This window comes from Marmota flaviventris, chromosome 15 (assembly GCF_047511675.1).
Source record: "Marmota flaviventris isolate mMarFla1 chromosome 15, mMarFla1.hap1, whole genome shotgun sequence".
Taxonomy (NCBI): domain Eukaryota; kingdom Metazoa; phylum Chordata; class Mammalia; order Rodentia; family Sciuridae; genus Marmota; species Marmota flaviventris.
In genome coordinates this window covers 56125798-56147366 of record NC_092512.1, presented here as the reverse complement: position 1 = coordinate 56147366, position 21569 = coordinate 56125798, and the positions used below count along the sequence as shown (strand labels likewise).

At 36.1% G+C, this 21569-nt stretch overlaps 1 protein-coding gene across 2 annotated transcripts; it reads right to left on the bottom strand.

The window, feature by feature from the left end:
• Positions 1-628: 628 nt before the first annotated feature.
• On the bottom strand, positions 629-19948 carry Pex2 (peroxisomal biogenesis factor 2). 2 transcript variants are annotated; one of them, XR_003585096.3, is made up of 5 exons: positions 19728-19948; positions 7442-7551; positions 5556-5669; positions 3281-5390; positions 629-1378 (listed from the first exon to the last, which is right to left on the bottom strand). XR_003585096.3 is itself a non-coding variant. In XM_027952343.3 (4 exons), the coding sequence occupies exons 3-4, from the start codon at positions 5653-5655 to the stop codon at positions 4456-4458; spliced, it is 1035 nt and encodes a 344-aa protein (XP_027808144.1). In that variant the 5' UTR covers positions 5656-5669; positions 7442-7551; positions 19728-19948; the 3' UTR covers positions 1993-4455. The 2 variants fall into 2 exon arrangements, 1 of the variants encoding a protein (XP_027808144.1); XM_027952343.3 differs by lacking the exon at positions 629-1378 and having other exon boundaries at positions 1993-5390.
• Positions 19949-21569: the final 1621 nt, after the last annotated feature.

Sequence of the window (21569 nt, the reverse complement as noted above, 5' to 3'; positions counted from 1 at the left end):
GTTATTACAATGAAAAATATTTTTAAAAAGGTAATGTTCCAAATGATTAAGTCAAGTTTTGTTTTTAAGTGCTAATATATTTTGAAGGCTTTCTCAATATGCAATACTTATTTTCATGTTGATTTCTTTTATACATGCAATTTAATACAGCATCACTCTATTTCCTCAGCCTGTTGTTGTATGGAATCTATGAAACTACATTTTCTTCAGAGTACTTCCAACATCAGCAATTATCTTATGCATGTGTTTGTCAGTCTCTCCTCCAAGAATGTAAACTCCGTGAGAACAGGGGTTTTATGAATACATCTTTCAGTACAGAATGTCTGTAGGAGCTCAATAAATAAAAAGAATGACTTAATTCTGATTGTTAACCTAAGAGGTAGATACTACTGAGCATCCATGTTATAGGCAAACAAATGGAATCTTAATGTTAAATAAACCAGTCCAAAACCCAGTCACTCATCAAAGGCAGGGGAGTTGGGAGCTGGAAAGTAGGACATGCTTTGTGTTAGCTCTGATTGTTAGCTTTGAAATTTAGAGATGATTACTGAAGCCACTTGGATATTTTAAATACACAAGTAGAGAACCTGAATTAAGAATAAGTTGCATGGGAGAAAAAAGAAAAAAATGTTAGTGTAAAAGTTTTTATTTTCCAAAGGGAAAACTTATAACTGATGGTTTGATTCTTGAGGCTAAAGAAGAAACCCATGTAGCTAAATATGATCCAGTTTTCCTCCCTGTTGAGCCCTGAAGTCACTGGGCAGTAGAATCAGTTGCCTCAGTGTTAAAAATATAGTCTTTTGGCATTGCCCAGGGAGGCCAGGACTGAACGGAGTCTCTGGAACTGTAATGTGCCCAAGAGGCCTGGCTATCTACAGTGAGGCAGAGCTCCGGGAGCAAGCACGAGAGTATTTCAGTCAGTCATAAATTCACTGATTACCTTCCACTGGTGTGTGGTATGTCAAGCATCCTATAAGAAAGAAAGAAAGGGGGAAAAAAAAAACTATAAAGAAAAAAAATGGAAACACAATTGCAAGACACACTAATACATGCCACTCAATTCCTCCTTCAAGGATACACTTGCTGCCCAGCTGTGGAGTGTGGTCAGCAGACTGCCTCCAGCTGTTAGCTCCTTCAAGGTCTGCTATTACTGCAGGAAACTGCAATGCCTGTGGTCACAGCCTTCCCAGGGCAGCCCCTACCTAGTGACTAATAGAGAGAATACCAGTTCTAGAGGTCCTCTCTGGGTTGGTTAAGTTTTATCAGGCCTGCATTATAATCTACCATTTCTTTTGTCTTTCCCTACTTTTCTGCCTTTTCCTTTCAAGGTGTGGATCCTTGATTTATAGATTTCTGTGTTCACAGCTTCCTTCTGCATCTGCAAATTCAAGCAATCACAGATTAAAAAATATTAAAATAACATCACATCTGTACTGAATATGTAAAGCATTTTTCAGATTATTCCCTAAACAATACATCATAACTATTTATAGTGCATTAAGTATCACAGGTAGTCTATAGATGATTTATAGTATATGGGAGGATGTATATGGTTATATGCAAACACTCTGCCATTTTATATGAGGAACTTGAGCACCTGCAATTTTGGTATACCTGCAGAGATTCTAAAACCTATCTCCCACCAATACTGAAAAATGACTGCGTCTGTCTAGCATTTCCAATCACTTTGAACCTCTGCTTCCATAGGGCTCAATCTGCGACACTAAGTTTATTTATTTGGCTAAGATTTCTATATTGGTATGCTAGAACTAAAGGTTCTGGTTATCCAATGAAGAACAAAACATTCATTCAGTTTCTGAACTCAAGGTTCTGAAGGTTGCAAATGTTAAATAGAGCTTTTTTAAAAATTTAAAAAGTAGCCCCAGCTACTGGGGAGGCTGAAGCAGAAGGATCACTTAGGCCTAGGAGGTTGAGATCAGGACAACACAGTGCAACTCAGTCTAAAGGGGGAGAAAAGAAAAAAAGACTCCATAAAATTGACAACTTTATTAGCTAGCATTTAAAGTACTATGTTCTCATGTTAAAATTAAAATAGGGGCATCTACTTTAGAGTTTACTCAGCTATCAAATAACAATAACAATAAAATTGTTGGTTTAACAAAATCTTGACTTCATTTAATCATTTCAAACCTGTATTCTAAGACAGTTGTTTATTAATATCAGTATAAACTAGGTCACTGGAAAATGAGACTGCAAATGGACTTTAGGTATAATAAGGACAAATGTAAACTTTATTAGTGATCTCTTCTTTTTATCTACCCAGTATCCATCCTTCTTATAAGAGCAGCTTGGTTTTCTGTGATGAGCAGCCTCCCCTCAGCACCATTAGGTTCATGTTGTATACATAGGGAATGTCAGCAACATTTGAGTAAGTGGGAACAGTATTTTTTATCACTTTTCCTGTGGTAACTGGTTTAGAAATGTGTGTAATCCAAGACAGACCAATAATACAGAACTCTTGCTGGAACTACCAGGAAGAGGAATGTCATTTCAGTGGAATCAGAAAGCTGGCAGAATATAAACCTTAAGCATCAAAAGTGGACATCATTTTGCCTGAGAATGAAGCCAACTCAGAATATTACCATTAATGGAAGGAACTACTATTATATCTTAAACACAAGCCTCACAATGTACCAGTGTAGAGATTAAGTGCATTGCCCAGACTACATCTAACTGAACTGCACAGGTTGAACCTGAGTTCATATCCCTCATACCATGTACAGTGTTTATCATAAAATTATGGCCGAGAGACTATTCGAAGACGATTATTTGAGCACGTATAACCAGACTGGCCCTGCAGTGTACATGCGGATCCTTCACTGAGATAATTCAATAAATTATTTTCCTTTTTGCCAATTCAATCTGGATTGGTTTATATCGTGGAAACTAAGAGGCCTGACGATATTCCAGATTCTTCACTGTGTTTATTTACTATAGAAAGTAGATAGAATCTAAATGCCCAATGACAGAGGTTAAATGATTTTGTAAATAAGAAATGTGTGTACCATCAAATGAACCAGTATACTGTGATGATCGGTGGATAAAAAAATGAAAATTTCATTTTTTCCTAAGTTTTTAACAATAATGTTTTAAAATTAGAGAAGAAAAAAGGTGAACTTTGTAATATATGAAAAACTCTTACATTCAAACAACAAAATTAATTGGCTATCTTATTTAAATTAAACCAAAGTTAAACTCAAAAATCCATTTAATCACACAAGGTAAACTACATGATGATGACTATTTTTCCTGTACTCACCATTATATTCACAGTAGCTTCCTCAGTACCTGGCACCTAAGTGTTTGCTGAATGGAAGGTGAAGAGAAAAATGAACAAGTTTTCCTGTATTTTCACTGTACTATATTTATTCTAGGAAAGTGCTTACTATATAATGAATAACTTGAGACAAATCACTGCTCATGCTAATTCTATTCCACTTTAAGAATTAAAAAAAAAAAAAGAAAAAAGTTAATATGCTTGTGTTGTGTTTCACCTGTGTAATAATTCTTTCAGAGTAGTCATGACTATCCTACGCCCAACTTTAGCTACATGTGAATTATTTCTAACATATGTCTGTATATACATGTATATGTATATTTTAATCAAAGCACAATTTATTTTATTTTATATTTTGATTTATTGTCAAAGCACAAAAAAATTGATATCTTGTTTAAAAATCAGTGCCATTATTTTGTTAAAGTAACTTAAAAACTGTCCAAATATTTTCATGTGATTATTATTTAGCAAAACATTAATTTTTAACTTCTAAGTGAAAAATGCAGAGAAAAGGAGCAAAGTACATCTTGATATGTACTCCTGTATTATTACTATGCTAAAGACCTCTGGTATTTCATAAAACTACCAATATTCTTGCTGAGAACATAAGCTCTGAATCAAAGACTAAAGAAAGAGATCCAGGAAATAATATTCTTCTTGCCAGGTGTCCCCTGTAGCCTCACTTCTAACTGCCTTAAGCAATTTTTACTTTTTATACCTAAGAAGTCAACTGTGAAGGGGTCCAACAGCTATGGACTGAACCTCTTGAAAACTGGCTTCAGAGAAAAGTTTAAAATTACAATCTTAAAGTTTAAACAGGGCCTTATCATTGTCAGATTATGATATTTTATCATCTCTGAAAATAAATCTATACACATCCCAGTGTAACCCAACTCTTTCTTGGTAGTCATATGACAAAAACTCTCCTTTATTCCTGATATTAAAAATTGAATGCAATAATTTAAAATATTTTACATAATATATTTAGAATCATGTGGTTTACAGTGATTAGAATTTAGTCATCTCTCCAAAGGAAGAGAAGACGTTGACTGGGAAGTACCAGCCTTATAAGAGACATCTAAGTACCATACTTAGGATGACTAATATTAAGAATTTATACATAATACAGTTTTCCTCAAAGGAAACAATTTTACTTTCTAAGGAACATTCACTTCTGACATCTCAATTCCTGATTTCAGTGGCTGTACACTATGTACCTCTGTGCCACACTTAGGACAAGTAAAGTACATGTCAAATAAGAAACTACTCTTAACACAGTAATAACAGAAGATATGTTCACATCCTATGGTGTGAGGCATGGTGGGCCACTCTCCACACAAAGAACATTCTTTGCCACTGGTGGCTAATGTACTGTCACTATTAGAAGCACCAGTAAGAGGGATACACCATGAGGATAACTTGGCTTTCAATTTCTGGATATTGATAAGTGGTAAGAGAAAAATTAGAAACTCAGCAAAACCATGCCAGAGAAGTTCCCTATTCATGTACTCAAAGCCAACTTCTCGGGCATTTTGGGGCCTGCAAAATACAGAATTAATGCCTAGAAGACGTTCTGTCAAAGTTGCAAACTTTCCCCGTTGAAGGAAAATCAAAAAATTAATTAACCCACCTAATTTCAAAAGTCCAACCACAAAATTTGCACACTGTTTAAGTTTCCCAAAGGATGCTAAATGATGGTTTCGAAACAAATCGTAGCATCGTTCTTCTAACCACCTCCCACCAATGGTACAGACAGCATACCAGATTTTCTGGTTTTTACTTGGTGGCTGATATCTCAGGCTCTGGGAAAAACTGTCTTTGTACTGAATATTCAAAACTGACTGTCCCACAGTAGCATTTTTAGAGTAGATGGTGAATCTCCACAAAAAAAGCCACAAGAACGCTTTCACTTCTGGTTCAAAGCGAGCAAATAGGCCTGGCTTAAATCCATGAAAACACTGAGTAAACTGGGACCAAACCAGCTGCTCCAGGGCCTTGTTTAGTTCCAGCGCATCCAACTGACTTATTCTGAGTACTCTGTCTGTACTCTTTGTATTCTCTTCTCTGGGTGCCATGTCCTCTCTGAAGGTCTCTAGGAAAAAAAATAAAATTAGGGAATATCATCAAATTGTTATAATATCATACTATCTCTTCCACTTCCACTTGGAAAACTAAAACTGATTCACAAATTACACAGGGGCACAGAAGACAGGCGTTTCAGTAGTGTAAAACCTTAAGGCAGGCAATCACTTCTTACTTGGAACTTCTTTCTCTCTCTTTTCTCTCTTCTTTCTTCCTTTCTTTTGTTCTCCCTTTTCTTTTCTATTACTTTTTGTTTTCTTCTTGGCCCTCCTCATGAAAGGAATGACAGCTAAAAAACAAGAAAAAAGAAAAGAAAAGCTGTTGTACCCTGTTTCTACAAACATACTTCTAAGTAATACTCCTTGTCAGATATTCTAGAAGAAAAATATTAAATCCTCAAACTGTGATGAGGCTCAGTAACATGACTTCTGGAGAAATATATGAATATATGAATATAATGAACTATTCAGAATACACCAATGGATGGTATCTCAGTTTAATTTCTAGTTTTTCTATTGACTCCAAAGGTATAAATAATTTTTCTTCTTTTCTTTCTTTTTCTTTTTTTGTGATACTGGAGATTAAATCCACAGGCACCATAACACTAAGCTACACGCCAGTCCTATTAATTTTTATTTTGAGACAGGACTAAGTTGTTGAGAAACTTGCTAAGCTGGTGAGGCTGGCCTCAAACTTGTGAGCCTCTAGAGTCACTCGGATTAGAAACATGCACCACCTCACATAGCTAAAATTATATTTTTCAAACAGCCACTTAATCTTTCTTAAATACATTTTATGTTTAAATAAGTCAGAAAAATAAATGAACAATGTGTTTATTCTTCTGTTATACTACTGCCAAAAAAAAGCTACTAAATCTTACCATGAAGCCATAAGAATGCAGAAGTGTCATTGTTAAAGTAATAAAAATATATACATTGTGAAGTACTAAAAGAAAAATATCTATAATATATAATGACATATGCTATAATAATTTAAAAAATAGATGATGGCAACAAATAGGTGCTAAAGGAAAAAAGTGAAATATAAGAAGCTAATTAATGATTAGCTAGGTATGAATGGCTTAAAACACATTATGTGCAACCCAACATAATTAAAGTTCTATACTTAAGTATACAGACCAGTTTTGATATTTCAAATTTTGTTATAAACTGGCAAATGCTGACAGTGGGAAAAATTGGGTAATGTTGGCCAAAGGGTACAAACTTTCAACTATACGATGAACAAGTTCTGGGGAGCTAATATGTAGCATGGTGACTACAGTTAATTTTGCATTGTTTACTTGAAATTTGCTAAGACAGTAGATCTTCAGTGTCCCCATCTCTTTCTCTCTCTCACATGCAGCATTTTAAGTAATGATGAGTGATGAATGTGTTAATTTGACTGTGGTAGCCATTTCACAATGCACATGCACATGAAATATTCATTTTGTTTACTTTGAATTTACATAACTTTTATTTGTCTATTACAACTCAATAAAGGTGAAAAATGTAAATTGGGCTCTCAACACAATAAATTTAATCATGTTTTCAAAGCCTTTGAGAAGTCCACTACTCTAAGATAACACTCAGAGTGGGAGAAGGAGAAATGGATCCTGCTGAGAGTCAACGTTACTAGCTGGCCATGAAATCTTGGACAAATCATTTCAGCTGATCCTCTCTACCTTGGTTTCTTCACTTAAAAAACAAAGGGATGAAGAAAAAAAACACCTTTAAAGTCCTTTCAAATTCTATTATGATTTTAACCAAAAAGAGATTAAATTTAATTTGTCAGTAGTAAAAGGACTGAGACGCATATCTTAAAATAAACTTGTACTTCTTGAAGTGGGGAGTACATTTGACAACAGAAGATGTTTTCAAGGGGTCAGTTTTAACATTACCAGATCCTAGATGACTTAGTGGCAGGAGATTTTTTTGCTCAACAAGATCAAGTACAGGAAACAAAAATGACCACTGAATAACAGTGCTGTTTTCTATTAGGCCAGACAGATGACAGGAATGCTTCTCACCCATAAATGCCAAGAGCCTTCTGGGGAGATCTCACCTTTTCCCCTTTCCTGCAGCTCCTTCAAGACTTGACAGCCCTCTACTATGGCAATGGAGACTTTTTCTACAAGTTCCTCTGTGAAATCCTTGCCTCATACTTGCTGGGACCTATAAAAAAGAAAGAAGAAGTTAAAAAGAGAGCGCTCCTTTTCCTCATTCTATCGATCCAATGCATTGCTAACACTGTTGATTCTTTGCCAAAGTATTTTGCTAATCCACATATTACCCTATGTCCCCCACAACTTTTCTCTTAAATTCTAGATGTCCCTGACCATTACATCTCATTGGTCTATCTAACTCTGTCACTTTCAGTGCATTCTCCCCACTTCAACGTCAACACAAACCTCCCCAAGCATATCAAGCTTGCTTTCCCTCTTAAAGCACTGACACCTAGTCATAAAATGCGACCTTCTCTTTTTCACTAGTGGATTTTACCATCTCTTCTTTTTGGGTGCAACACAATGTTCCCATTCTTTAACTGAGAAATCTACCCTGTTTTTAGGTATTAGCTCAAGCATCACTTTTTCCTCACTCTCCAAATTTGGATTAGCTGCCCCTTCTACTTCTTTCCATCACATTCTATTCTTCCTCTTTCTAGGTCTCTACGCTCTGTATACAAACTAATGTTTAATTTTCTATCTCCTCTACTAGACGATAAACACTGATGTAATGATTATTGGCATATTTCAAAACTGAATACAGTTATACATAGCAACTACCACATTTCCTGGTACATAGAGGATATTCTACAAATACAAGATGAATGGATAAATGAGTAGGTAGAATGTTTGGGGTAAAAAATACAATTTCTATCCATTAAACTTTAAAACTATTTCAAATTGTCATACCCAAAACAACACTTATTATTTATTTATGTTACCATGTTTGTGGTATATCTGCTAATTTAATATGTTAGAGATGGTAATATAATAGTCTCACAGCCAGTATCAACCCTGAGGAACCTATAATCTACTGAGGCGAGGGCAGGAGGAAAGCAAGGATCTGCTATACGAAAAAATAAGCTAATACAGTAAGATGCAGTAAGTGATAGGCAAAGGAAATTTCAGAGCACTATGTAAAACAACTATAAATCAGAAGGTCAGAGAAGGCTTCCTAGAGAGGTAGTATCTAAACAGCAGTGTCAGTCTGGTAAAGGAGAGTAAAAACATTATGCTAAGTAGAGGGAATGACAAAGGAAATGGAGATGCAAGAACAAGAGATAAGGCTTGAAGGAAAGCAGAAAACATATCCTAAAGGTGTGAAGAGGTTGCATGCCACACTGAAGAGGTTGCATGTCCTCAAGAAGGTAATGGAGAGCCACTGAAAAGTTGTAAACAAGGAACTAATCAGATCTGCATTTCAGACTGCTTTTTCTGGCCACCAGAGAATGGATTTGAGGCTGTGAGTAGGACTGGAGGCATAGTGCCCACTTAAGAGGTTGTAAAGATGATCTAGTGAGAAATTAATATGGTCTAATAATTAGACAAGTATCAATGTGTGATAAAAAGAAAAAGACATCTTTGAGAGCTATGAGGTAGTAAATTGATGCTATTTGGTAAGAACTGAGTAAAAAATAATTGACTTGAAAAACTGAGCAAATGGTAATCCAATTCTCTGAAACAGTAAGGAAAAGATAATACGTGCAATTTTAGAGATCTTATACTCATATGAGACATCTAAATGAAAAAGTTCAGTAGGCAGAATATAGGACAAAAAAATACAGATTGAGATTTCTGTAAATCTGGGGCCCTTTTGGTAGGTAAGCCCAATATCTATTTGATCTAATTAAATGCTAAAATCACGAAGGCAGTGATCTAAATAAAATAGGTAGATCCTATTTATAATGCCTTCAGCTTTCTTTGTATAAATATCTTATTCTAATAGTTTGAGACAAAGATACACATATCTAGATATCTCAAGGCATTCAATTTTGTATGTTGTGATCTTCATCACAACCCTTTAGTCTCATTGTCCCTCTCATGTAGTGGGTTTTAAACTTAAAAGAATTCATCAGAATTACTTGGAGAACTTGTTAGACTGCTGGGCCTCATTTCCAGGATCTGTGATTCAATAGATCTGCAGTGGGACCTAAGAATTTACATATTTAATAAATTCTCTGATGATGTTGAGAACTACTGGACTAATCAAGTTCAAAGCAAAATCCTTTTTTTTTTTTTCCAAATCTTTCATAGACACAGGGTTTCCCTATCTTCTATTAAGTAGTCCTTGTGAGATTAAGATAATTCACTGATTCCACAAACTCTGTTAAGTATGGGTACATCCTGGTTGCAACAGGTGCTTGGGTGCAGTCTAAGAAGGGAGGCAGACAAATACACAGACAACTAAGGCCACAACAGAAGTGTATAGCACCCCAGATTCTCAAAGGCATAAATAATATTTCAACAAAAATTTCAAATTCCAAACATACACAAATCAGTAAGGTTATTAGTTTTCTTCCTTTTTCCTGCACTTAACAAATTTTCTCTAATTTACTTACATCATTTATGGAACCGAAGGAAAAAATCACAAAAAAAACATTATAAGTTAAACCAAACTAACAAAATTATCTGCCCATATTTACCAAATTACCTTATTATTACTCTCAGGATAAAACACCAAGATCTCACACCTAAGGTCACCCCAGCCTGTCTCCATCTCTGCAGCCTCATAACCCACCATTCCCCAAAGGAGCCTTTAGCTCCAGAGCATCTTTCAGTCACACCTTTGTGCCTTTTCTCATACACCTAAACTACTTATCTTTCTTTCCAGCTAGTTTCACTTTTCTGAACTATATCTGCCTTTCCACATTCCAACTCTATTTCAACATTCTCTGTGAAAACTTCTTCATAACTATACCCAGTTCCCATTGATCCTTACGATTTTTAACTCCAGCAGCAACAATTTATGCCATTTACTTGGGCTCTCAAGTGTTTGTACTATGATTCCTATCATGAGAATACATTTTCTTTCCTTAAACATAAGTTAGGTTAAGAAGAAATGCCTTATTTCTCAAATAATCTGCCACCTACAAACTGCCACACCAAACTCAGTTTTCCTCAAGCAAAATTCTATAATTCAGGATGTCGGAATGTGGCATAAGTAATTCTTCTATTGTAAGAGCATCTATGACTCTGAATATTCCCCAGATTTCATATTCTGTGGTCAGCAAGATAAGGGGAACTCTCTTATTGTCAAACTACTCTTGGAAAGTTCTAACCATACTTGATACCAATGTAATTTCAACAGTCTGATCCCACATCCAAAGGAAAGCCATCTGATCCCACAGTCCCAGTGTTGGATCAGATGGCTTTCCTTTGGATTGCCTTATAAATACTAGAGTCCAGAGAGTTCCAGATTGTCGCTGATGAAGACCAAATCTTATAGTTCTAGAATTTACGGTAATGATGGGCTCATAGTAGCTGCTCAGTGTTTGCTGAACTTACATGCAATACAATGACTAGTCTGGTAGCTAATCAGTGTACACCCTCCACAGCCTGTGAGTGCATCCAGATGAACCGGATGAGTTGGGAAGATATCTGGTTCTCAGGTTCCTTATTAATATTTAGTGAGAAACTCATTAAAAGGAGTGGTCTTTCAGAGGGATCAGGCATTTCAAAACACTCCTATCTGCAAGAATCATACTTTAGAACATTTAGTTAAGATAGAAATGTTTAATGACTGCCAGAAAAGGAGACTTAACACAGTCTCTAACAGATCTAATATTTAACAATACTTTATAAAAGAAATTCTCTTATCCTTTCTGTTACAGTTTAACATTTTTTTCTTTCCTTTTTTCCTCCTTAGGGCTGGCCTCAGTGTAGATTAGGAACAGCTGGGCTCACTCTCTTCCTTGCTTAAGATTCTTTAACCTACCCAAAAGACTTATTATTAAACTGCTCTTCAGTCTTTTCTCCTTCAGACAAATAATGGTTCTCTAGTTTTTGTCTTACGCCTTATTTTCCAAAACTAGTTATTTTTGTGACTTCTTTTTGTTATAAACATAGAGTAAACACTGTCCATTACACATCACAGTTCAACAATGTGTAATACTTCCATCATGCTCTACATTCCTCTTCAAGCAACTGTGAAGGAGTGGAAAAAGCTGATTTAAAATCAAACAAGCCTAAAGTCAAGTTCCAGTTCTGGCACTTATGTGCTATGTACTTTTAAAAAAAATCATTAGCATTAGAGTCTTCTCTGAAAAGTGGGAAAAATCATTAGCATTAGAGTCTTCTCTGAAAAGTGGGAAATAACAGCTACCTCATCAGGTTGTTGAGATTAAACTAGATGTTATGGAAATGGTTTGGAAACTGTAAAGCAGTATTATTACTATATTGTTGCTGCTTTAGTTAGGGGTGAGCATAAAAAGAACAAGACTTGAAATGATTTTGGCAAATCTCATTGTAAAAGACTGAAATCTTAATTACTAATACTAATGCCTTAGTAAACCTGTGTAAAAGGAATTTTTCCCCAGGAAGTAGTGACTATACCACGAAAATATAATTGTGGGTAATCCATGAACATGATGTCACCACTATGTGTACATGTAGGAGGGAAAGGCAGGAGGAGCAGGGACATGATCCAGTGGGGCATATCCAACTTTTAACTTGCATCTTTTCTGAAAGCAGATATAGCGGGATTTCTACAGAACAGGGATGGGTTCCAGTTCCCTTGGCTACTTAATCCCCACTAACATGGCTGTGACTATTATCTAGAAATAAAGAAACCTCAGGAATGCACACTGATAATATCTGACTCCAGGGTGCTCTGCTCCACAGGACATGGTACAGACAGTCCAAGACAAACTTGCAACCTTGGGTTCTTCATCAACATATAACTACATTTAGTTTCCCTCTCCCTCATCCCAACTTTACCCAGCCCTCTCCCAACTAGAAGTTCAATTAATCAGACTATAAAATTCTCTTCCTTCTACTGTTATATAATAAGATTCTTCCACAAATGGTGTGAAACACAGAAAAATGCTTTTAAATCACATAAAATTATTCATAATATAATGCAAAGTTTGTTTTTTAGTTAATTCTAATTCTCTGACAAATAGTTCTTCAACTGAACCAATATTTATTGAGCATCTATCAAATGTGGGGCATTCTCCTAGGTACCGGAGAGTCTACATAAATATTTAACTGTCAGTTAACTTCCTTTGATTCAAGCATTTTAAAAGAAATAGGATGCTATTGTAATCAGGACTGGCCATTGATCTCCGAAGTAAAAAATGGATCTTAAAATATGAAAACACTATAAAAGTTCACAAAACTCTCCAAACAGAAAAGAGAAAAATGATATTTGGGGCAAAGGAACAGGTTATGCAAAAGCCCTGAAATGTGTGAGCTCCTGGCCATGGTCTAGCTGGGGATGGGTATCACTGTGAGCTGTGTGTTCTTGGTTATTTAGCCTACATTAGTGTGGCTGCATTTGTCATCTGGAAGTGAAAGAAAAGACATCTGCCATGATCAGAGTGGGTGAAGGGCCAGTTTAACCATATTATAAAAAGCATTTATGTTAAGGCAACTGCATTGATTCTGTAGGCATGAATAACCATTGAAGAGATATAACAGTATAAATTTTAAAAGATTAATCTAATGGCAGAGTTCAATAAGACTGAATCAAAGGAAAACTGTTGTTCCAGGAGACCAGTTATAGGATTCCTACAATTCAAAACGAAGATGCTAACAACTTTCTGATTAAGTCAAAGTAATTTAACTTACTTCACTAAGAACTATGGCAATCAAAAAGGAGATTATAACACCCTTACTCTGGATTAAAAAAAAATCCCCTATATATTTGGTAAGTCAATATTTTCCTGACTTCTATTATTATACCGATTGCCAGTACTAATGCCCAAACACTGGTCAGTCTATTTCTACTTTACTTTCAAGAATTTAAGTAACCTTTAACAATTACCATATTATTGGTACTTTTAGATTAGTACCTAGTTTCCTTAATGTAGGCTCAAACTTGAACAGTAAAAAAAAAAAAAAAAAAAAAAAGTAACTTTTTAAAATTGGAATTGTTCTGAATCCAAACACTATCAGATTTAATTCAAATTGATTTTTGTCAAAGTGCCAAAAACAATGTTTCTCCCTATTCTTACTTTTAATATGTGATCCTGCGACTCACTCTCCCCCATTTTCTAAAGTATATTACTTTAAGATTCTAAAAGGCTAACCAAGACGGAAACATTTATTATCCATGCAAAGACAAACATAAAAGTCAATAATTAAAGTGATGATTTAGAATAAAGAACATTAGGGTTAAAGAAGGATTCTACTGTGTTAAGGATATGTGAAAAAGATGCTTAAGGCAAAATTATGCCCAGATAAAAAGTATATCTACTTGTGTTAGTGTGATTAACTTGTCACATAAATATGTTTAAGACAAAGTGATCCAGCACTACAAACTATTAAAAAGGTCTCCTGCTGACATTTTATCACTAGACATGTCACATTGCTTTTCCTTCATAGGGGAAAAAAAAACTCTGAAATTTGCTTACAAAGAGTAGCAACATAATGACCTTATTGCTTAAATAACTTACACTTTCCTTTTATGTTTTACATTTCCCCAAACTGAAACTTTTTCATCTACATCTCAAGTAAACAAATGACTATCTCACTGAGGAAGAAAGAAAATTCAGGATGTACAGTACAGCTTTTATTGAGTATAGTACAAATAATGAATGAATATATTTTATTTAAGAACATGTTATTGACAGAAATCTATCAATAATAATGTGGGTATTGTCAAGGGCTTGTCAATATTAATGTAATTATGATTAAGGGGATAACATGGATTTTCACTATAATACCAAGTAACATCTCCTACATTGCTGCTATCAATATACACATTATTATTGACCTGCTTCGAGACACTCAGTACTGGATGTATTACCATTAAACATATTTGTCAATGTATACTGCCTACAAAAATTCTACATTTAAATTTACAGCCTTGTAAACTTTATCAGCAGAAACATGTGATTTACAATTAATCTGTATGTTATCATACTCACCTATGTACCCCTTGTCAGACTGTTCTTTTTCAGTTTCACAATAATTGACTAATTTTTAGAATGACAATGCTGCCAAATCGAAGTAGATGGGACCAGATATTCATTTTTATCCCTCTGTAGGTTTTTAAAAGTTTTAGAGTAAGATTTCATATGAGGTATGTGAATAAAATACTATTACTGGAGATCTTAAGTTTTGAACCTATACTCTACTATTTTATTTCCTTTGTGTAGTCAGATAGATTTACTGTCCATTGTATTGAAATCAATACTAATAAAGGGGACATGCATCAAAGAGGGATTTAACAGGACACCGATTCCCAGAACACATTTCAAACATGAGTAGAACAGAAAAAGCTATGGCTGAGACCCATTAGTACACTGTGACCTCTGGCATACTGAACAGGCCTAGAAATCAACAACTCTTAAGTTCAAATCCCACTTCTGCCACAGACTTGCTAAGTGACTTGTAACTACTCTGTTTTTCTTCCCTTTCACTCTATATAAACTAAGTTTCAATAGTTTATAAATATCTGAAGTTATAAATCCTAATGATACTCATCTGGATATAGCCAAGACATGAGAAATGTTCAGATTAAATTTCTCCTAACTTCAATGAAATCCTCATCAAAATTAATGTAAGAGCTCTTTCTCTCTTTTGCGGGTGGAGGGGGTATATAACAAATTTTTCTAAAAAACTTTTCATGTATATATGAAAGATAAGCTTCAAATAACATACTTATCTCAAAATAATTTAGAGTGACTGCAGCTTGCCTCAAAAGGGAAAATAATTATATTTTTTCATTTAGAGAAAACTCAGAACAAATACAATGTTCAAGATTATAATCTGCCTTATACAATAAACAGTGCCTTATTTTAGCTATAGTGTACTTGATCAAATATTTAAAAATTACACAAAATAATCTTTTTAAACCTTAAAACACAATTTATAATATCTTGTTCTTGTTTCACAAATATGTTTTCAAGAGAACACCAAGGTTTTTATACTCTTCTCTTTCGGAAAATTGTTATTTCTGAGTCTTTGGAAGAGAAAGCATATTGCAGGAACAAACAGTTGTTTTTACGAAAAAGGGGAAGAGGATTAACCAGGCTTTGGTTAGTTTTGTGTTCTAGCCTAGGTCACTTAGGCTGTGTGGCTGGACAAAGTCATTTTGCCATACTATCATCTTCATCCATTGAGGTAGACGGGGGAAGCCAATGTAAAATGTCTACTACCTACCTAGAATCCTTACAGGAACTGTTTTAGAAAATCTTGAAAAGGGAAGGAAATTTAAAGAACAGCCATTTCCAACTGCAAAAATGATAATGCTGAATACTGAGTTTGGAAAATGCTAAAATAGAGAAATCAGAGCAGGACAGGTGAGAAAGAACCTTCACAGAAAGAGGGAAACATTAGGAAGACAATCCCAATGAACTTGTTAGTTTACAACTATAATGAACATATACTACTTATTTACCGGTTATTGAGTGCTAACAAGTGACTACTACAGCTAATTGCCATGTACAAAATTAAATATTAAATCACTTAATCCTTGTAATATTAAGAAAGACGTTCTTTTATTATTTTTACTCTAAAGTAAAAACCCTGGGGAACAAAGAGATTATATGAGTAGTGTAAAATAACTCAGCTGGAAGTGGCACAGCCGTGCTGTGAACCAGTGTTGTATACTGATAGGTGTTTTTTGGCCTAAAAGGCAAACATAAACACTTTAGGATAGACATGCAAGATGTAGTTATTTTAAGAGGCTAAGTGTTAAAAGTAGAGACATAAACTACAGCAAAAATTCTAATCCAAGGATGAACAAACAAGCTACATGATATGCATGGAGTAACTGGATATTTAGAATGTCCTATACATTTAAGAAGGGTCTTATTGCTCTATGTATATATGTGACTGTATGACCAATGTGATTCTGCAACCTGTACACTCAGAAAAATGAGAAATTATACCCCATTTGATTCAAATGTATGATATGTCAAGATCATTGTACTGTCATGTGTAACTAATTAAAACAAATAAAAAATAAAAAAAGAAGGGTCTTTACAATCCAAGTGTTTAATAGAATTCCATGTCTTGAAAATTATTGGAATACACATTCAATGGCACCTTTTATGGTACTGAAGAATGTGGAAATTTCTTCAAACAAACAAATCAGCAGTGGAATAAGAGGCATGGTAGCACATACTTGTCATCCCAGTGGCTTGAGAGGCTGAGGCAGAAGGATCCCAAGTTTGAGGCCAGCCTCATCAACTGAGTAAGACTCTAAGCTACTAGCAAGAGCCTATCTAAAAATAAAAAAAAATAATAAAAACAGGTTGGGGATGTGCTCAGTGGTCAAGTATTCCTGGGTTCAATCCCCAACACTAAAAGCAAAAACAAACCCCAAAAGAGGAACCATAACGTAATACACATTATTTAAAAAAAATCTTTTTAAAATTCTTTATCTCATTGGATCCATACAACACAGTATTATCATCTCTATTTTAAGAATATAAAAATTAAAGCTTGAGAAGATTAATTATCTAAGCTGGCAATTACTGACTTTCTGGCAAATACTAGAAAAACTGGAACATAGAAAGAAATGAGTAGGATGGATATCTGGTAAGCATGGATCAAATTTAATTCCACAGAATGCAAAGCAAAAAATTCTCCCCTCTTTGGAGTCATCCTGGGGTATGTGAATAAAATAGTATTACTGGAGATCTTAAGTTTTGAACCTATACTCTACTATTTTATTTCCTTTGTGTAGTCAGATGGAAAAAGAAAAGAAATGCAGTAAAGTTGCCATGCTGCCTGGGATGTATCTAATCTACATTACCTCTTCTTCTTCTTTTTTTTTTTATTAAGTGTGGTCAAAAATCTGAACAGATCTGAAATAAATAGGCACTTCATCATTTACCTATTATGAACACATACTATATATGCAATGTAGAGGCGATACCAACTCATCCATTGAACATTGGAAGGGAGAGATCATGACTGAGACAGAATGACTTCACAGCTCTTGGGTTTTATATTTTAATAGTAAGGAAAAAGAAATGACAACATTTTATCTCACCTTACCTAACGGAATTTTATCTTAACTGACAAGCAGGTAAGAAGGCAGAGTTCTTATGTAAAGAAAATAGATTAAATAGAGTAAAAAACATTATAGAAAAGGATATTTTGATTGTATAGATGGGAATATGGTAAGAAAATAAACACATACTACCCTTCCCTGCCTCCATTATTACATATAGAAGCCATGGGGCCAGGCTTTAAAAGGGCAGTGCCAGGTTAATGGACATGGGGCAAATAGACCAATTCAGGGCTTTTCTCCTAAGGCTTCTACATTTTGATGAGTGGAAGAGAGACACAGAATGCTTAGAAACTACTATCACTTCACATGAAAAAGATCAAGAGAACATGCAATTTATTTCTTGGTTGTCCAACCTAGATCATCAAGAGAAGAAAAAAGGAAGCAACTGAGAGTAGAACTTTTGTCTGGAAACAGACTATGTACATAGTACACACTTTTCTTGTGCTACAGGAATCTAAACACAAGGTTTTATGGGCAAGAGGAGCAGAAACTTTAAAATTATATGATGCTGTGAGGAAAAGATGGGGCTACAACTTTACTAAACATGTCACAATGGGTAAGTCCACTAACATATTGTAAGGTTCATACTGAATATGTAAAATGGAAAATACTTGTGCTCCTTATTGCAAGGATTATTATGAGCACCAATACAGAATTTAGAAAACTTTAATAATCAAATGAATGTATGTCGAATACAAATGAACAACTGTCCTAAGAAAAAAGAATTTCAACGCTAGAAGGAAAGGCAGATCATTTAGTCTAATATATAAATTAAGCACTGGGGCTGAAGCTCAGTGGTAGAGCGCCTGCAGCACCTTTGAGGCACTGGGTTTGATCCTCAGCACCACATAGAAATAAATAAATCAAGATATTGTGTCCATCTACAACTAAAAACAAAACAAAAAAAAATTTAAAAAGATACGAATAAATTATTTTAAGCAGGAACCTTGTTATAAAAACAGAACACATAAATAGCTGCTCTTGTTAATATACAGCTGACACTTGGCTTGCTTTGTCTCTGTTCTGCATGGCTCCAGAACTTTCTACAGAATTTTTTTATGAAACAATGTTAAGCCCACAGAGCTATTTCTAACTTCTAAAAATGAAGAGAATAAAAGTTGAAGCGGTAAAGTTCGACAAAGGCAAACCAGAATAGGGACTAGAACCCAAATCGCCTGACTTTGTTTAGTATTCTATGTTCCAACACTTTTATTTTCTTTTTAAAGAATAAATAAATAAAATAGAGGTTCTTCTTTATGTTCAGTAATTTCACTATCTCCCTTCTTTCAAAGGCCTCAAGATCACTGAACTCTTATCTATCTGGATACAAGTAACTGATATTATTGGCAAGATCAGAGTAGTTTAACATACAAGTAGGTGGTTAGTTAGAAATTGTGGTGGACGGAGCCTCAGTCTCCTTGTAATGGCTAAAAAGTGTCTACATAAAAATTTGCAAGGGACACCACAGAATACAAAAAACACGTTAGACCTGAACTTTCAACTACCAGGTCTCATTCTGTGAAAAGCCTTTTACTAAAATGTTGCGTGTACAGAAAATGGTCCCTAACTAAATACGCAAACAATGACTTTTAAAGACTCAAAGGAAAATGCTCATGATTTTCACATTCCTGATAAGGAATCAACAAGAAATAACTCCGCAATTTTATAAGAAAATTCTCAGTATCTCCTCCCATAAGAAAACCAAAACTTCTAAGCAAATGGGTTTTCACTTAAGTTACTCAATTTTTTTTGTACCACACGTAACCCTTTAAAAGAATCCTCGGATTTTACTGAAAGCTTGGATCCTGGATGATTCTTAGAAAGACTTTGATAAGAAGTAAATCTTTTCAAGAGGAAAACACATCTAAGTCCTTCTCTAAAAAAGGCAATTCGTGGAATGCAGAGGGGTTCAATTCTAGCTGCGTGTTCCCCCGCCCTTAATGGCGCGAACCTAAGAACGTCTGTAGGCGTTTGTAATTGCTTTACAGCGTTTCCCGAAATCAAGACACTTTGATTTGCCTCTTCCAGGAAGACAGGAAGCCAATAAACAGGGAAACTGAAGCAAAGGGCGAGAATTACAAGGCCGTGAAACTCCAAGACCTCCCGGCTGTAAGCAGGACCTCAGGTTTGCACTCTGGCGCTCTCGGGCAGACACTGACCTTAGGAGTCTGCGAAACGCCCACGCTCCACGTAACTTTTTCTGAAACATACTCTGGAAAGCTTGGCTTTTTCCTAGCGGAATGTGGGTTACCCGGGCTTCCGGAACTCGCGGGCTTCCGGAGCGACGCAGGACCCGGAAGTGGCTGGGGAAAAAAAAAAGGAAATAATACCACCCGTGAGCACTACGCTTTAGAGCAGTGCAGAAGGCCCGAGAGGGCCCCGAGACGGAGAACTCGCAGAAGCCGAAGGGCCGAAGAGCCGAAGGACCGAAGGGCCGAAGAGGACACCTCGCGCACGGTGATTGGTTGGAGAAAACGTCTCTGATTGGCAGAAGAGTCACGAACCGGTCAGCCCCGGGTCGGGGGCCGGGCGTGAAGAGGTTACAGTGTCCAGGGGCCGCCGGGAAGCTGGGGCTCTCGGGGGCAGGGCTTTAGCTGCGGGCGGACGCCACAGCGGGCGGCCGGAGAAGCGCCGCCGGGTGGCGGTGAGGTGCCTCCACAACTCGGGGTCTCCTTGTTCGCCCTGAGCGGCCTGCTGCGGGACGACCTCCTGAGGCGGGAACCCTCGGGCTAGGTGGCTGTGTCCGGACTAGGACAGTAGGGCGGTGCGTCCAGACAAACCTTTACCGCGGGCTCGGTGGCGTTGACGTCTGCAGGCTCCAGAAGGCAGGTCGACCGCCGTGCAGAGATGCGCCCGAGGGGCCGGTAAATTCAGGGTAGTGGTCACTTGGGCCAGGCCCCCTCTCAGTTCTTCCCTTCAGCTCTTAGGAGCACGTGAAGCTCTTAGGAGCACGCCCACCCCAGGGCATCGAGTCAGAATTTCAGAGAGGGGTCCGAAGGAAGAGCGCCCATCGGGCAGTTCTGTGCAGCCCGCTTTGGGAAGCGCCAAAGTTTGAACGAAATAGAGTAGTTTAAGAAGTAAAGATTTCCTGCACATAGTAGGTTTTAAGAACCTTTTAGTTCTTGTCACAAACCCCTTAGGAGAGCGCGCTCAGTCTTACCAGGAGTCTATTTAAACGCTGAGAACTTATCCTCTGAAAGTAGTGTTACAGAAGTGCTTTTTCATTTTTGCTTTTTTATTTTTTGACTAGTATTTTATTTCAGGAATTATTCTGTGGAACAGATGTTACTCCATTGTGAAACATGAAAAGATAAAATGTACGCATGAACACCAATACTGTCTAAATTCATTTTTACATTAAAGATAACATAATTTGACATCATTATACCTGGAATGTTGCCTTTTGTATGTTAAGGACATTTAGTGGGGAGGGGCAGAGAGTTGGCCTGGATAGAGGATGATAACTATTTCAATTAATGAATCAAAATTGTAAACCTAGAGTACAAATGAGATGGAGTGGAGAGTACAAGTTGATAGGGTTTGTAGTTCACTTAGGTATAGCAGAGGTTTTCTAGACTGCAGCTGTTCAGTATGGTAGCCATTAGCCACAGGGAGTTAGTCTTAATTGAGGTCTGTTCTAAGTGTTAAATATGCACAGGTTTTTTTTTAAGACAAGGTATGGAGGAAGAAAATAAAGAATGTAAAATACTCTTTAATTTTATATTGATTATATGTTGAAATGAGAATGCTTTGAAAAATTTAAAATTATGCAATTTCCATAACATTTATACGGATACTTATGTTCTAGAGAGTAAGAAATTCTCTTTCAAGATGACTAAAGTCTTTCACTTAACAGTTGCAAAGTAGACAGCTATGAGGCACTTCCGGAATAACTCCCAGAAGTACTGTACTTAACTAAATTTTTGTTGGAGGGGAGAGAAGACTGGCATAGATTACATTTTCAGAGAGCAGTTCTAGTTCATGAAGCTTTGTATAGGTCA